The following is an 18,878-nucleotide window of genomic DNA, read 5'->3' as shown; positions in this document are numbered from 1 at the left end:
TTTGTCTCCACTCACCTTACTTTATCGTTGTTTCCTATTATGTCAGTGAGACTGACTGATGGTCCTCTAAACACAGTTTTGTTGGAGCACCAAATACACCATCTTTTTACAATGTTGAAATCAAAGCTGATCTTAATATGGTGTACAGCTGGATGAACACAGCAGACCAAGCAGCAGAGGGGCAGGAAGGCTGACTTTATGGGCCTAGACCCTTCTTCAGAAAATTTTCTGAAGAAGGGTCTAGGCCCAAAACGTCAGCTTTCCTGCTCCTCTGATGCTGCTTGGCCTGCTGTGTTCATCCAGCTCTACACCTTGCTTTCTCAGATTCTCCAGCATCTGCAGTTCCTACTATCTCTGATCATAATATGACCTATTTAATCTTCTTTGCCAATAACTCAAAAGTTTTACTCCCACTGGCCCTAATGTTTACCTCCTTCTGCAATGCACAAGGCCTTTAAAAAAGTAACTTGGTGCCATCTGCCCATATACTGCTCATTTTCCTAGCCTTCCCTTTCACTTCTTTTAATCTTTGAATCTGCATTCTGGACCTTGGCCTTGATTTCGCAGTAATAAAAATATAAACATAAATGGCTAATTCTGATAAGAGACAATTAGAATTTCTACAGTGAACAATAACCACAGTTCTTATCATGAGAATTAATTTCAAACACACTAGAGCACACATTATTATGAAAACATGAACTGGAATAAAAGGCATTAAAATGAAGAAGTAAATCAAATTAAGGTACATTTTATGGATGGTGCACACCAATATCTCTTTTTTTAATTATTACAAATTCATTCTTTGTGTGAAGTGAAATGAAATACCACCCACGAATAGGGTGGGGATGAAGTACTGACTTTCACTGCTGTAGATGAAAGCAGAAGATATATAGCTCGATTAGGTCACAATTACAGTTAATGCATTTAAGAAGCCACAGTATACAATGCCTAGCATCTCCACTAAAGTGGAATGATTTAGAGGACTTGCACTCATGAGACTAATTAATCTATTTGTATCTACATTTTCCTCCCCAAAATTGATATTTATGACAACTTCAAAAATAGCTTGAGAGGTTATCGAGTCCATATGTTCCCAGAAGTCGAGACAGATGACTCAGGATATATGACAAAGTAACAGACCCAACTTTTCAATGCAATGGTTTCTGCTCCATTCACACATCTCAAAATCAGTCAGAACCATGCTGTCTACTCTCCCACAGAAGTTCGTCCACTTTTCCCTTCAGCCTATCAATACTCTCTGGTTCAATCGCCTCTGCAGTTCCAGACGAATAATGGAAATTAGCTAATGGGAAGTTTGTGGAAAAAAAAATGGCTAGATGGCAAGACTATAGCCAAGAGAGGAAAAATGTCAGTCAACCTCAGGTCAACACTACTTACCTGTGACAGCTACAGAAGGGATAAGGTGAGAGCAGACAGCAGAAATACAACCGGTCAATTCCTTTCCTGATATATAAATCTACACATTTCTGGATATCACTAAATCTTCTCCGCGCCCTCTCCACTGCACACTGCCTTAGCAGGCTTTGTAATACTTTTCAAATTTATCTCAAAAATTAGTGCCTGGCTTGACCTTTGGCATTTTTTTCCTCAAAAATAAAACTGTAATACTCCCTTATTCTTCATTCTCAAAATTCTCACCTCACACTCATTTATGATGAACTAAACTTGCCAATTAGTATCCCCATTCTGCAAGTTTAATGTCCTTCTGTAATTTGTTTCAGCTCCTCCCCGCCCAGTATCGTATATTCCTCTCCCAATTGGTGCCATCTACAAGTTTACAAATTGTATTTGATTCCAAAGGCCATGTAGTATACAAGTTGTAAATAGCAATAGTCCCAGCATCAATCCTTGTGGAACACCTCTTCCTATTTTCTAACACTCTGAACGCCTACCGTTTATTCCTATTCAGTTTTCTCATGAAGCCAACTAAGCAATCGATTCTGCCACTTCATTCTGCCCTGCTTCCACATTCTCGGACTTTATTCAACTTTTATTATGAGCCACCTTATCAAAGGTCTTCTGAAAATCCATGCAATTACAGCCAAAACTGCAGCCTTATGAAGATAAACTTCAAGGATTTGACCTATACTGCTGAGACAAAGTTGAACTTTTACTTAGTTCACTCACGCATGCATTCCTTTCACCTCGAATGATTCTGAAGTAATAATAACAAGCTCTAGAAATGTGTAAGTTGATCAAGTTCAGCGAGTGTGTGTCTATGATGAACAAGGCACCTAAAATCAGAACAGTAATCAATGCATTTTGTTCATTAGAACTTGATTAACTGAATACAACACATATGTACCTTATGTTAATCACATTCAACTCGATAATTATGTGCATTAAGCAACTTACCCTGCTCTTTTATATGACGGATTCGTTTCACAGTTTCTTTCAAGATTGCACATTTGTCTGGTTTTACGTTGAAGTTGTCAATATCATTAAAATTAGCAAATATCAGCTCAGCAAGCTCCTCGATATATTTATTCTCTTGCTCCCGATGACGTTTCTCAGTGCTACGTTTAGGACTGTTGAAACAAAAGCATCAATGCTAAGTGCTTGAAATACAGAAGAAATTTTTGCTCTGTTGTATGTAAGCAATTTAAATAGTGATGTTAGCACAACTACATCAGAACAAACAAAATTTCAAAGGAATAGCTACACATTCTCAGATTACCTAAGCTAAAGTAGGAAAGATAATAAATTCACATATACTGTTTTCCATTATTAATTGTACAAGTTTCAGTACAAAGTAGTTGTAAACTGATTTCCAATAATCTAAAGTAGGCAAGTATTGCTCTGCAGCACAGGCAAGTCACTCAATGAAAAAGTAAAAAAAAAAATCTGAGTTTAACTGCTTAAATCTTTTCTTCGATCACCAAATGATCATTGAAGGTGGTGTAGGCCAGAGACGCTCTCAAACCAGTTCCACCATTCAGCTTAATCTGGTACGTAACTCAATGCCACTACCCACCACTAATCCAACCCCTTGATGTCCTTTCCTGATAAGAAAATTTCAAATAGCTCAACATTTATTGCTTTTTAGTGAAGATCAAGGTTCACCGTCCTTTTTACAGAAGATGGCTCCCTAATTTAATTCCTGAATGGCCTAATAGGTAATTTTAAGATCGTGCCCTATTGTGAAAGATTTCTCCACCAGAAGTAGTAATTACTTGATTACATACATTGAATCATTTTAAACACCTTATAATTTTGAGGGAATGCAATCCAAATTCATGAACTGGCGCACACGGTTAAGCTTTTAGCACCACTACCATGTTGCTGAATAAACATTGAACTGTCTCCAGTACCAATACATGCTTCCTGACGTTAAGCTCTTAAAATTGAATGCCATATCCAAGATGGTGTCATACTATTGTTCTACATGAGCACAGACACCTTGTCTTTGTATTCCATCCCATTAAGAAAAGGTAAAAGTTCATCAGCTTTGCTGATGATCTTTGACAGGCACGAAAAACCTTTGACAGACATGCATTAAATTTCATAAATGTGAGTTTATTCACTTTTGGTAGCCAAAAACAGGAAGGCAGATAATTATCTGAATGGCTATGAAATGAGAGAAGGGAATGTGCAATGAGACCTGGGTATCCTTGCACACCAGTCACTGAAGTTAAGCATGTAAATACAGTAAGTGGGGAAAAAAGGCAAATGATATGTTAGCTTTCAAAGCAAGACAATCTAAAGCACAGACAGGGAGAAGGATGTCTTGCTGCAAACATACAAGGTCTTGGTGAGGCCACAACTGGATTATTGCATGCAGTTTGGATTTCCTTATCCGAGGATGGATGTTGGTGCTAGACAGGGACTGCAGCAAGTGTTTACCAAATTGATTAGAGCCAAAACAAACTGCAGATACTGGAATCCAAGGTAGACAAACCGGAGGCTGGAAGAACATAGCAAGTCAGGCAGTATATCTGGAGGAAAGGAGGAGTCAATGTTTTGGGTATAACCCTTCTTCAGGGCTGCATGTGGGGGTGGGGCTGTGGTGGAGGTGGAATGGTGGTGATAGGTTCAACCTGGTTGATCAGTGGGAGGGATGAATCTGGTTGGTGGCTGGAAGGGAGGGTCAGAAGGTGGAATGGAAGGAGGGAGGTCGGGCTGTAACAGGAGATGGGGAACGGGTGGGAAGGTTATTTGAAATTTGGCCTCAATGTTGAGCTCTCTGGACTGTTGAGTGACCAGGTGGGTTGGCAGGACTGACAAGAGGGGAAGTTGAATCAGTTAGGATTACATTCTCTGGCGTTCAGGATAAGGGAGGCTCTCATAGCAAGCTAGAAAATTCAAACAGGGTTACTTAGGATAGATGCAGGAGAGACATTCTCAGTGGTGGGAGAGAGTCCAGAACCGGAGGTCACAGCTTAAGGATGTGAGGGAAACCATTCAGAACTTAGATGAAGGGAAATTTCTTCACTTATGAGTGTGCAAGTCTGTGGAATCCACTACAACAGAAAGCAATCAGAAGCAAAACATAATGATTTTGAGGAAGGGTTTGACATAGCATTTTAGGCTAAAGGAAATCAAATGATATGCAGGAACAGCAGGAATAGGCTACTAAGTTGGATGAACAGCCATGATCACAGTGAATGAAGCAGACTTGAAGGGCCAAATAACCTACTCTTGTTTCTGTTCCTACATTTCTTTCAGAAATGTGTATCTTAACATTCAATTTACTGTGCTCCTCCACAATCATTCAAAGCATTGCAATTTGTCTTTCCTAAATCCAAAGTGTACTACCACAAGATATAGGAACAGAATTAGGCCATTCACACCATTCAGTCTGCTCTACCATTCGATCATGGCTGTCATGATCCTCAACCCCTTACCTCTGTGTCTTAAATACACTCAATGGCTCTGCCTCCACAGTCCTCTGTGGCATTACTTCCACGTTATTCGTATTTCCTCCTCATCTGAGGCTATGCCCTCAGTCCTACTAGTGGAACGTCTTTTCCATGTCCCCTCTATCCAGGCCTTTCCTAACACCATGGGTTATTATTTTATTTAGCAGCCTCCTGTGCGGCACCTTATCAGAGACCTTCTGGAAATCCAAACAGATCATGTCTACTGGCTTTCCCTTGTCTATCTTGTTTGTTAACACCTCAAAAGAATTCTAACAGATTTGTCAGGCATGACATCCCCTTGACAAAACCATGTTGATGGAGCCCTATTTTACCATGCATTTCCAAGTACTCTGCAATCTCATCCTTAATTATTGACTCTAAAGTCTACTAGGGACCAAGGTCGACTAACAGGCCTTCTGTCTCCTTACCTTCCTAAACATGGGCGTAAAATTAACCACTTTCCAGTCCTCTCAGTGGGTCCCTGATGCTGGTGATTCCTGAAAGAGCATAAACGTTTCCACAATCTCCTCAGCTATCTCCTTCAGAATTCTGGGGTGTAGTCCATCTAGCCCAGGAAATTTATCCATCTCCAAACTTTTCAGGGTCCCCGTAGCTTCTCCTCAGTGATAGCCACTACATTCACGTCTACCTCCTGACTGTTGAAGTTCTGGTATGCTGCTGATGTCTTCCACCATAAACACTGACTCAGAGTATCCATTCAGTTCCTCCACTGTTTGTGTTCCTCATGACTACTTCCTCAGCTTCACTTTCCAGCAGTCTCACTGCCACTCTTGCCTCTCTCTTACATTTCACACATTTGCAAAACTCATACAATCTCCTCTTTATATTAATGGCCAGATTCCCCCTTAACCAGTTGACACCTGGTATTTAAAGGCTTCCTAGTCCTCTGGTTTCCCACTGATCTTCATCAGTCATGCCTTTTCTTTTGCCTTTATGCGGTCCCTGAAATTCCTCGTCAGCCACGGTCACCGAGGCTCCCCTCAGTTGGTTTCTCCTTCCTTGGAATAAGTTTCCTCTGTGCCTCCCAACTTGGCCCCAGAAACTGCTGCTATTGCTGCGCTACTCACTTCCCTGCTAGGCTCCCCTTCCAATCAACTGTGGCCAGCTCCTCCCTCGTGTCTTTATAATTATCTTTACTCAACTGTAATACCACTACATCTGATGCCATCTCCCTCTTCAACTGCAGGGTGAATTCTATCATACTATGGTCGCTGCCTGCTAAAGATTTCTTCTTGTTAAACTCCCTAATCAAGTTTGCCTCATTAATTATTACCCAATTTATTGTCAAGTGTACCAAATATACAGTGAAAAGCTTTAATTACTAGCAGCACAAGCAGATCATAATGAGCAAAGATGTACAGATCAAAAAGACTTAGACACATACAGGTTACATTGCACAGGGCTTGCACAAGGTGAGATCAGCATTAGCAAGATCAGCATTATTTGAGGCTCGAGAGTCCACTCGTCAGACTGATAATGGCTAAGAAGAAACTGTTCCTGAAACTGCTGGTGTGTGTGTTCAGGGTTCTGTATCTTCTGCCTGATCGAAGAGGTTGTAGGGGGTCATTATCAGGGTGAGATGGAACTTTGATGATGCTGGCAGCCTTTCCATGGCAGCGAGCCATGTAACTGAGTCCACGGACCGAAAGTTGGCTTCTGCGATGGTCTGGGCTGTGCACACCACCTTCTGTTGTTTATTATGGTCCTGGGCAGAGCAGCTGCCGTACCAGGCCGCTACGCACATGGACAATATACTTTCAATGGCGCTTCTGTAGAAGTTAAAGGAGGATCTCATGGACATGCCACATTTCCTGAGCTGCCTGAAGAGGCAGCGGCATTGTGCTTTTTGACTGTCACATCTACATGGGGAATCCAGGATGGATCGTCGGTTATCGTCACGTGGTGCTCTCCACCCTCTCAACCTCAATTCCGTTGATGTAGATGGGGGCGTGTTCTCCTCCTTTCTTTCTGAAGAACATACAGTAGGGGGATGAAGATGCATTCTTGGGGTGGGGGGAGGGGTCCAGTGTTGAGTGCTATCTTTAATCTCACCTTGTCTCCTTCTGTTCAACCTAACAATCTCTTGTGCAAAATGTAATTATATACCTTCCAGACACTAACAGTTACACAGACAGAGGTAAAAGATCATTAATCAGATTGAAGGCTAATAAATGCTGAAAACCTGGTAATCTCCATCCCAGAGTACTTAAAGAAGCGGCCCTAGAAGTAGTGGATACATTGGTGGTTATCTTTCAGATTCTTCACACTCTGGAGCGGTTACCACAGATTGGAGGATAGAAAATGTAACCCCACTATTTAAAAGGGAGATGGAAAGGAAACAGGGAATTATAGGCCAATTAGTCTGGCATCAGTGGTAGGCAAGATGCTACAGTCCACTGTCAAGGATTTTAAAGCATAGCACTTATAAAACAGGAGCAGAACCAGACTGCATGGATTTAGAAAGGGGAAATCATGCTTAACAAATCTACTGTAAAATCTTTCAGGATGTACCTGGTGGAGTTAATCTTGGGGAGCCAATAAATGTGGTTTATTTAGATTTGTAGAAAGCTTTTGACAAAATCCCCACATCAGGGATTCGTATACAAAATTAAAGCATATGGGATTGGGGGTCATGATTTAAGACAAAGAGAAAATCGGTTAGCAGGCAGGAAACAAAGTAAGAATGTAATCAATACTTGGATCCCAGTTATTCCCAATACGTACTAATGATTTAGATGAAGAAACTAAATACAATATCTTAAAATTAGCAGATGACACAAAGCTGGGTGGAAAGGTGAGCTACAAAGAGTATGTAGAGATGTTGCAATGTGATTTGGACAGGCTGTGAGTGGTTAGACAGATGGCAGATGTGGATAAATTTGGCACCAAAAATAGCAAATAATTATTTGAATGGCTGCAAATTGAGAGAGGGGAATGTTCAATGACAGCTAAGTGTCCTTGTGTGCAAGTCGCCGAAAGGTACAAAGGTGCAGCAGGCAGTAAAAGCAGCAAAATTCATGTTTGCCTTCCTAGCAATAGGATTCTAGATCAGGAACAAGGATGTCTTGCTGCAATTATACAGGGTATTGGTTAGGCCACATCTGCAAAGTTGTGTGCAGTATTGGTCTTCTTATATGAGTAAGGATGTTCTTGCTTTAAAGGGAGTGTAACAAAGGTTTACTAAACTGTTTTCAGGACTGACATGAGGAGAAATTGACTCAGTGTGGACTATATTCAGTAGAGTTTAGAAGAATGAGGGGGCATCACATTAAATCTATAAAGTTCTAACACGACTAGATAGGTTAGATGAAAGAAGGCTGCTCCCAATGGCAAGGGAGTACAGAACCAGCGATGTCACATTTTAAGGATAAGGACTAAACCTTTTAGGACTGAGAAGAAGAAGAATTTCTTCAGAGTGGTGAACTTGTGGAATTCACTAACACACAAAGAAGCTGAAGCCAAAACATGATGTCTTTTCAAGAAGGAAGTAGACATCGTTCTTGTAGCTAAAGAAATCAAGGGATACTGTGAGAGGATAGGCTAAGGGTATTGAGCTCAATGATCATCCATGACCATATCAAATGGCAGAGCAGGCTCAAGGGCCTGAAAGGCATATTCCTGATCCTATCTTTTACGGCAGAAATTCCCAATTCTGCTTCATCTTTGCCTATAAATCAGCATTGTGCAATTTTGAGAAGTTTGACATGTGCCCAAACTTCTGCTGGCATCTAGGTCATCCCCATTCATGTCTAATCAATTCAAATGTCACCTGCTGTAGACTTTCAAGATGTTACCTACACACACACATTCGAGAAGAAAGGTCTATCACCACATCAAATGAACAACAAGCGTCCAAGAAAAATATAATTTAAGAGGGTCCATCTACCGAAGAGAAGTAGTAACGATCCACGTGTCTGGAAGAGTCAAATCTGCAAGTGAAAGAGGAGGCGTCCATACCTCAAGGTAGAACATATGAGATGTGGGCCATTCAACCCATCGAGTGCTACCACTCAAATGAGATCACAGCTGATTTGATAATCCTCAACTCCTGCTTTTTGTTATAATGTGTAGGTTCAGCCCCCTCTGAGAAGCAAAACTAAAATACCCAAAGAGGAGCACCTTGTCATGTACTCTGTTAAAAGGTGTGCGAAAAGGGATACAACCAGTCTTTTAGTAATTTCTAGTGGTTAAATCAAATAAATCCCTGATGTTGACTTTACAATCAGCAAGTAACAATTTATTATCTAATTCTAACAGTTAGCAAATTAACTAAACTATTAACAAACTGAACAAATCCTTCGTAACTACTATTTCCAACTAAAACAAAATTCTAATGGAGTGCTGTTCCAATAAATCTGTGTCCCATTTGTACAACTAAACAGCAGAATTTTGTGTCTCAAAATTACAGCTAGGGTACGTCTTCCAGAATGTTGTCTCTTCTTTGTCAATTCTTCTGTTAGTAATGCTTCCTGTGCCAATTCTTTTGTCAGGAATCTTAGCTAAGAATGCGGTGGTACAGTTGCAAACAGATAGTACATTGTCTAAGGGCAGATTCCTAGCAGATGGCAGTTAGTTCTGGTGACTTTCTTTTATACCCCTGATGCCACATCAATTTCTTACAATCATATTGGTCCTAGGTTGTCAGAACCATCTGATCCAAATTTGATACAGTTTTTGACATCCAAGTACCTGTTTAAATTGATTGGCAAAATTCAAAAACCTGTTGTCTTGTCAAAAGTGCTGCTTGGCCTGCTAACGCTATGGCCTTTCAATACAGATGTTTGAAATCCAGTGCTCTCTGCACTTGCAAACTTTCAAGCTGTTCAGAGACATCTCCAAGCATAGAAAAAGCACATTTTAAAGGGGCCATGCAATGGTCTCTCCCCTAGCTTTTTGCAAAACACCAATATTTTATAATCATCAAATTCTAATGTGCTGCCTCCCAATTCACAAATACTCTACCCAACCTCGCAACAGTTTCTCCATTCGCCTTGATCCCCACCTGTTTACAAATCTACCTATTCAGATCAGATAAGTTCAGATGGCTGAGTTCACAATTGGGATTGATTTGTAGGGTTCCTTTGAAGCCAAGGCCATTTAACAAGCTGTGTAGGCAGATCCTGATAACTCTTGTAACCAGAAATCCAAGTTTGTTCAAAGAAAACTTGGAATTTTGAAAAACAAGCTTGAGGAATCCTTTAAAAACCTTGCAGCTCTTACAAAGACACGATAATACCTGCCGTCTTTCAGCTGGGAATATCTTTCTGAAGTCATTTTGCAGAGTGGCTCAAAGCAGGTAAGGTGTCACATTAAGAGTTTTGAAATCAGTGTAATTTCGATCCATGACAAATCATCATTAATACCTAATGGAAGATAATTAATAATCTTCCACAGTCACAAAGCAATTTCAATCACGTGCTCAAAAATATATTGCACAATAAAAGGCCAATAGAAGTCTTTAGCACTTCCTTGTAGATAACAAGTTCTGCCAGGCTTTCTTTGTTCTCCAGGCAAACAGACAATTCTGTACTGGACCCAATATGTTGACTCTGCCTTCTCTCCATGGATGCTGCCAGACCCGCTGAGTTTCTTCAGTAATTTCAGTTTTAAATTCAGACTTCCAGCATGCACATTATTTTGTTTGCATAATCTTCTTTGGAAATTTCCAGAAATTTTAAATCATCTCGCAGTTACAAAAGCTAAGTGACCGTTTGGCAGCCAAATTACATCCATTATAGTCCATTATTTAGAAAGATGAGAGATTTTAATAAATTTGCAATACCTTCATGTCTCCATGGGCATTACAACATGAGCAACATTCATTCTAAATCTTCTCAGTAACTTCAGAAAAGTTCAAATCAGGCTTACACTTCAAACATCCATGTCAACTCTCTTTGACCAGCTCAGAGTTGATTAAAAGCTCAGTCACCAATAATAGACTTCAGTAACATGACCACAATTGATGTTTGGAAATGTAACTGACCAATCAGGGCCTTTCCAGCTTGTACCCTCTGTTCCTTTTTAAATAATTGAGTGGTATTTGCAATGTTTCAAACTAACAGCACAATTCTTATCCCACACAGTGAGAAATTAACAGTACAGAGACAGATCATTTGATGCAATATGGCCTGAATTTCACAGACACTTACTTTCATTTCATGGAATCGTGGCTCCTCTCTTTCTTTTATGTTCCCATGAAATGTATTTATCTCAATCACTCCAAGCAGTGGCAAATTCCATAGTTTCATAACTCAAACTAAAGGAGGTTTTCCTGATCTCCTTTTTTGAATCATTAATGACTATCTTCTATTGATGGACCTTGGTTTTTGATCCATCACACGAGTGAAAACACTATCCACCTACAGTAAGAAACCTCTGAAAAGATAACATTCAATCAGGTCACCTCTCTGGTCTATTTTGCCTTGGGAGAAGAGCCCCAGCCTATTCAGTTTTTCCAAACTGTCTCTGCTCAGATATAATTTGTGTAAATCCTTTTGATTTTATCCAGAAATTTTATATTCTTATTGTAACACAATTCAGCCATTACTTTAAGGTTTTAATTTAATGTAATTCTTTCACTTCTCATTCTGCAAAATCATGGCAAGCACATCAGCAATTCCTTGCCCATTTCATTTTGTTGACTGGAGTGTCTATCCTGGTGGCAAAATGCCCCTGCGCAAGTATAGACACAGCCAACAAGAGGCTGCAGGAGTGTCTGCATGTGTGCTGCTGTTATCACCACATTTCCGTGCAGTGATGGCACCTGCACCTCCCTCTGACCCCTATAACATCCTCAATGTGGGATTAGAGCAATTCAGATCTTAAGAGTCCTGTATTCCGCTATTCACACCTCCTTAGGTCATTTCCGTGACATCGGGCCAGCTCAGAGCTGTTTGTCTCATTTGCGTAAGTAAAAGTTTTTGTTAATACCCAGGTTTGGAGTCATCAGGTCCTAGTAAGATTTATTTACTCTAAAGCCTATTATTCTTTCAATTATCATATTTTTAAAAATTAATGAATTCTACCCTTTGACTCATTTTATTTCTCGTATGAACTATGGTCTTTCGATTTACTGTGAAAACTGGTTGAAAAGTACAGCTTTAACAAGTCCTACTTTTCCTTATTATCCATAGTGTCGACTTATCTTCAATGGATTAGTAGTCTCACTGTCCATAGTTGTTTCTTAGTACATTTATGAGAAGCTTCTACCCCAGCTCTGTTCTTTTTAAACGCACTTTTGTATCTATTTATATTTCATGTTCTCAAAAATTATCCCAGCTCGAGACATTTCCACTTTTACGCAGCTGTGCAAACTGTGTTGATCATGCTTTTTTAACTGCAAACAGTTTTTTGAAAAGATGTGTAGCTTTATCTTTTGGTGTGTGCACTGGCTTTGTGCAAAACTAAATACCTCTTCGAACATTTCAATGTTTGCATATTATTCATAGATTTACTGGTTCGATGCTCCATTAATTTAATGTGGTCAATTTATTTCTCATCTCTTTCAAGTCAGTGAGTCTCAGTTTCTCCTTCTCAAAGCTGATATAAATAAACAGTTGCATGATGGTCACTATTTGCAACATATTGCATTTCATTTAGATTAATTAAGTTTGGTTTGTGCCTCAACGCTAAAAATCAAGAATGGTCTTGCCCCCTTGTTGATTCTAAAACATCATCCCAAAAGCGCCCAGAATAAATGTCTGAAAAAGCATTTTTCTGGCTTGAAAAACTTTCTCCTAGCCCGCCTGAAACTTAAAATGTATTACAACCACACTGCACTGGTTATGTGCTTTTTTGCTCTCTACATTTATACATTCTCCAGTACATTACTGCTGTCAGGAATCTGTAGACAATTTGACTAAATTCTTGAATCTTTTACTGTTTTTTACATCTATCCATAATATTGTTTGTCACCTCTGCTAAGGTTTTTCCTTCCTCTGATGCAACTGTGTCTGATCAACATTGCTTACTTGTTTTCCTTCTCCAATTTTCCTCCCCATTCTAAACACTCCAGCTTGGAGGTTCTTCAGCTTTTCACATAGTCCAGCTTATATTGGGACTCTAATGGTTTCTGCATCATATTCTAGGAGCTGAATTTATGCTTTTAGTACCTGGCTCAAAATTTCTTTGGTAGCTGCATTCATAAATGTAACTCTCATCAGGTTCTATCCTCACCCTGCCCACATCCCTAATGATGCATTTTTCACATGTTTTCTTTTACACAGACTGATTATTTATTTTAGTCTAGATTTTATTGTGACATTGACAGCAGAACTGTTAGCGTTTGCAATAATTGTTGCACTGAAACTGACTGTAACTTTGAGAGCATAGAATAACAAGGAAATGTGCCATGAATGTATCAGTTTTCCTCCATAACGTGAAAAGTAAAGACTCCCACAACTGCAATCTTCCTAGCAATCATGAACTGATAAAAATTTCCATTTTAACCCTGCTAGGTTTCACTTTAAAAACCCTGGGAAAGGGCTGCTCCCTGTTAAATTAGGTACAACCATTTTTGTAATGATGTGATAACTTTTTGCAACTACCAAACGGAAACGGGGAATTTCTGAAGAAGGGTCCAGACTTGAAACGTCAGCTTTCCTGCTCCTTTGATGCTGCCTGGCCTGCGGTGGCCATCCAGCTCTACACCTTGTTATCTCAAATTGCAAGAGAAACTGAGCAGGTCTGGCAGCATCCATGGGAAGAAAGTAAAGTCAGCCTTTCAGGTCTAATGATTCTTCTTCCTCCCCACCCTGTCTCGGATCCCTTCTCATAGCCCTACCTCTTGTCCAGTATTTACTATTTATTTTGATGTTCTGTTCACTGATTCTGAATGTTCTGTACTCAGCAAAAATCTTAGTTTTGTTCCTCTGCACCCTCACCCCAAAGTATTTCAGGCACGATATGATGCTGAGCTCTTCTTCTGCCTTCATGTCCGTTTTTTTTTTAAGATTAGCTACAGTGTGGAAACAGGCCCTTCAGCCCAACAAGTCCACACCACCCCTTGCAGCATCCCACCCAGACCCATCCCCCTATAACCTGAACTACAGACAATTTTGCATGGTTGATCCACCTAGCCTGCACATCTTTGGACTGTGCGAGGAAACCGGAGCACCCAGAGGAAGCCCACTTAGACACAGGGAGAATGTGCAAATTCCACACAGACAGTTACCCGAGGCTGGAATTGAACCTGGGTGCCTGGCGCTATGAGGCTGCAGTGCTAACCACTGAGCCACCGTGCCACCCAAGTTCTTTGGATAGGAGTCCTCACTGTCTCTCAGACCTTTCACCCAACTCCAACACACTCCCTCTACTTCAACCACCACCCCCCCCCCCTCTGGTCTTCTACCTGCACTCAAAGTGCTCATTCAGAACTGTCAACATTGACATTGGATGCCTTATTTTCTCTGTCTCCCTTACCCATTCAAGCCCACGTCCCTTTGAACTCACTGCACTCTGTATTCCCAGTTCCAACCCTGATATTGTGGCAAGCCTGCCAGCAAAGGTGGTGCTGTTGATGTCTGGTGGCCTGACCTCTACATTACAGAGGCTGAGCGTCGGCTCTCAGAAACCTATTATCTCTGCCTGGACCCAACCATTGAGCATCAGGCTGGTGTGTCCGTGACAGTCACTAACCTCACTGTTTCTGGGGATCGCCGACCCCACAGTTTCTACCTCATCACCCCCAACCCTGTACAGCCCACTTCTACCTTTCTGAAGGTGGGACACTGGAACCAAAAATGTTACCTCTACTTTCTCTCCATAGACATGCTGACTTTCATCAGCAATTTCTATTTTTGTTAAAGTTTTACCATCTCTAATTTAACTGCATCACACATTTACCAAAATGAACAATTAAGGTGAATGCAAAAGATTCTGAATACTTCTGGCTTCCTAGCTTACAGTGTGTGGATACTTTAATGTGACTGATTGACTGCCAATGTGCTGAATTCACTGTTGCTGCACATCATAATACAGTCTAGATTTGGCACCAGATTTAAGCGGCCATTGGGAATGAGGGAATTGTTTCCACAGAGATTGCTGCATCTTTTTTGGGTGGCTTTCTTCAAAGTCAGTGGTGACCTTGCTTCGCCAGTGGTGACAAAATCCAGACCAATAGGTTAATCATCCAGTTTTATTCATGCAGCCACTTTACCAGAAACAGTCTTACAGCTGTGCTAAACAATTTCAAACAACCAGGCTGGCCAATTTCTGAAAAGATTAAATTTGGCTTCACTGTGCCTGGACTTGAGAAGAAGCAGGCGTGAGAGAAAGAAAAGGGGATACACATTGAATTGAGGCATCTGCTCCAGATTAGAGTCCACTGAGTAATGCCAGCGAAATGTGTATGCATATTTTGGTAGGAACAGCACTGAACCAAGACCGTAAATGTGTTAACAAAGAAAAAAACTGCAGTGCTATTGCGCACCTGAAAATCCAATTCTCAGCATCCAATCAGATCATAGCATATTCTTAATTCACTCAGGCCTACATCAAACAGACTCCAAAATATGGAAACAAGGATATCAAAACATTTCAGGGAAGTGAATATAACAAATTAAAACTACACCTTTATTATAATATATGACAAATGCAGTTTTGAAAGAGAGGAGTTAAGAACTCAAACTCGCATGACATGCCCTTACTTTAGCTAAACATATACCGCAACTATGGGTCTTACCTTGGTCGTGGGTGGTCACATGGTGATTCCTTGCGTTTTCTTGAATCTAATCTCGCAGAGTCAGAGGAATTTTCGCCCATTCCACTCATCTTGGGGACATGTAAGCAGCTAAAGTTGAGAGAGATGTGTCAATTAGCACTTTAGAAAAGAACTCCACATTCACAAATACCTGATGCAAGTACTTTTTTTGACGACTGGGCTTGTATTATTACTCCTTGACACAATAACAGACACGATGTTAATGAAGCATAAAATGCAGGTCAATTATGGACCGGTTCAATGAACACAGTAAATTCGACAGGCCCATACTCACCATTGCTAGTCATTATTCACATACAATTCCAGTCATCACTCTGTGATCAGCCATATTCATTCTGAACGGCAGATCAGGCTCAAAGGGCTGACTGGCCTATTCCGACTCTTTAAAAGTTTCTCAGTCCCAAAGATAATCGTATTTTCAACAGAGTTATTGAGCCTGTTGGTCAATATTTGGGGCCCAGTACAAATACAGGGCAAAAATACTTTATTCACGTGTCACCTTGAAAAAGCAGTTTATAACTAACTGGGTACAAAGTTGCAGTGTCCTCTTCCCCGAGGACCAGCACAAAAGACCACAACAGAGTTACCATCAGGTCTGTGCAGTATTCACAGACTAGATGAATGCTCGGCAATACAGAAAGAAAGTGATGAGAAATGGGAAGGGAGAAGGAAAGAAGTATAAAAATAGGGAGGTCCTGCTAAAACTACACAAGCTCTAGTCAGATCACAGCTGGAATCATGCAAACAGTTTTAAGGCCTTTTAAGGAAATGTATAATTGCAATGCAGGCGGTCTGGGGTAGGTTCACTCAGTTAATCCCAGGTACAGAGCAATTATTTTAACTAGGGTTGAGTCAGTTGAGGTTGTACCCATTATGTAAGGGAGGAAATTCGAGATCCCTTGCAGAAATATTTGCATTATCTATAACTGCGCGTGTGGTGTCTGATGACTGGAGGGTGGCTAATGTTGTACCTTTGTTTAAGCAAGGTTGGAAGGAGAAATCGGGGAACTAAGACCCGTGAGTCTGACTGTGGGTAAATTGATGGAGATATTTGTAACAGATGGGAATTGTGGACATTTAGAGGAAAAACATTGATCAGTGATAGTCAGCCTGGTTTTGTGTGAGGAAAATTACATCTCACAAATTTGCTTGAGTTTTTTTTGAGGAAGTTACCAAAAAAATTGATGGCAGAGCAATAGATGTTGTTTGTTTGGATTTTTGTAAAGCCTTTGACAAGGTTCTGCATGGTAGATTAGTTAGATCACATGGGATTCAATTTGAGCTTGCCAATTGGAATTTCAAGACTTGGGAGTATATTTTTAAGGTGAGAGGAGAAAGATTTTAAAACAAAAAGTGAGGCAATTTTTTCCTCCCCCACAGGGGGTGGTTCATATGTGGAATGAACCCCCTGATGAAGTATCGATGCTTAAAAGACATTTGGACGAAGATATGGATACGAAAAGTTTGGAGGGATGTGGGCCAGCAGCAGGCAGGGGGGACTAGTTTAATTTGGGATTATCTTTGGAAAGGACTGGTTGGACCGAAGGGTCTGTTTCTGTACTGTATAACTCTATGGCTCTGGAAGAATAAGGTGCAATCTTACGACAATACAAAGTCTGTAGGCGGCTTGACAGAGTAGATGCTGTTCTTGTATTCTAGCCTTATTGAAATGAATGTAAACATTGCATTTGCCTGCCTTGCTGCCAAGTGAATCTGCATGTTAACCTTAAGAGAATCCTGAACCAGGACTTCTAAATCTTTTTCTGCCTCAAGATTTTCAAAGCTTTTCCCATTTAGACAACAGTCTAAGCCTCTACTCTTCCTATCCAAGTACATAACCTCACACTTTCCCACACTACATTTTATCTGCTGCGTTTTAGCCTAGCTCCGAGCCTGTCCCAGTCCTTCTGCAGTCTCCCCACTTGGTTGTTTTGCTCTTAACATTCAGAACTTCCTTACTGCCAATGTCACTCAAATTTTCCCAACACTCTTACCAATGCCCACATCATTCCGTTGCTGTGAAAATTCTGCCCAGAGCTTCAGGGTAGAAACAGCCTCAATCCAGCAAATTCTGCAGTCATTGTTTATGCTCCTCATAAGTCTTCTCTTTACTCACTGTATTTCACCTCATCAACATATCCTTCCCTCCACCCACTTCTCATTCCTTAGATTCATCTACGCTGTGCGCCTCAATTATTTCATTTGGATACAAGTTCCATATTGTGATCACTTTCTGGTTAAGTATAACATACCTCATTCTTTTGAATGTTTCTTCAAATCCTTATTGGATTTAGCAGCAATTATTTTATATTTATGGTCATTGTTTTGGTCTCCTACTGCCCATTTCCTCCCTCAAAAAAGTGGAAACATCTTTATAATGACACCATTAAACCCCTTGCTAACTTGTCAAATCTTTGAGCTTCTCTAGAAAAGAGCCGCACCTCATTCAGCCTTTCCTGACAGTCATTTCAATGTTTTCTTTCAAATCTATTTTTTTATGTTGGCTCGATCTCTATTTTTGAAGGAAAGCTGTGAAAAACACACTCATTCATGTTCTAACTAACGATACCCATTTCATGATATATCTACTTCTGAACTTCATTCTTAGGAAATATTCATTGCCCTGCTCACATTTTTAACGGCGTTGTTCATGTGCAATTTTTGTGGTAAAATTTCATGAGAGATCGCAAACAGTAAATGTTAATTTTTCTCTTCTCAAAGAAGCTGCCAAACCCACTGATTATTATTGACATGTTTGAGTTTAGGAAGCTAGATCAGCTAGACTTCTGAGGGGCTTCTTTATTTTGACAGTATCTCTATTAATAATGAATTGGTACACAGTTCATGCTTGACAAGCTCATTACCAAATTTAAGTCAGGAATAAAAATTGAACACCACTCTGAATCTTTCCAAACATTTAAGCACAAATTACTTACAAACATACTAAACTGGACATTACAAACCATATGTCTGAAAGAAATTGAATGTAACAAGATTAACAAGAATATGATTATTTCTCTGCATTATTCTTAATGATGTGCAAAAAGGAAAGCAAATGCATAGTTAAACAACAACGGATGTACAGAGGTAGAGGGGAGTACGCACATCAAGTTAATTACTATCTCAATTTTAATTCACATTGATGGATACATCTTTCAGATAGCTTTGAGCAAACTTCAAAAACAATAAAATATTTCCAAATGTTTTGATTTTAAAAAGTGACAGAGAAACATTTAAATTTAAGAACACTTCCC

General features: G+C 40.1%; 1 protein-coding gene across 12 annotated transcripts in view; it reads right to left on the bottom strand.

Annotated features, from left to right (window-relative positions):
• Nucleotides 1–18,878, bottom strand: part of ncoa2 (nuclear receptor coactivator 2) — a 282,597-nt gene that overhangs the window by 95,060 nt on the left and 168,659 nt on the right. For all 12 annotated transcript variants that reach the window (XM_048528567.2, XM_048528568.2, XM_059645879.1 and 9 more), the window contains 2 exons: nt 15,586–15,693; nt 2,380–2,552 (listed from right to left, as the gene is read on the bottom strand). In XM_048528567.2, the coding sequence (XP_048384524.1) occupies nt 2,380–2,552; nt 15,586–15,674 (262 nt within the window). In that variant the 5' untranslated portion in view covers nt 15,675–15,693. The remainder of the gene's footprint in view (nt 1–2,379; nt 2,553–15,585; nt 15,694–18,878) is intronic.

The sequence above is a fragment of the Stegostoma tigrinum genome, chromosome 5, assembly GCF_030684315.1.
Source record: "Stegostoma tigrinum isolate sSteTig4 chromosome 5, sSteTig4.hap1, whole genome shotgun sequence".
In the NCBI taxonomy this organism is placed as follows: Eukaryota; Metazoa; Chordata; class Chondrichthyes; order Orectolobiformes; family Stegostomatidae; genus Stegostoma; species Stegostoma tigrinum.
Note: the sequence above shows the minus strand (reverse complement) of the source record. Positions and strands in the feature narration are given on the sequence as shown.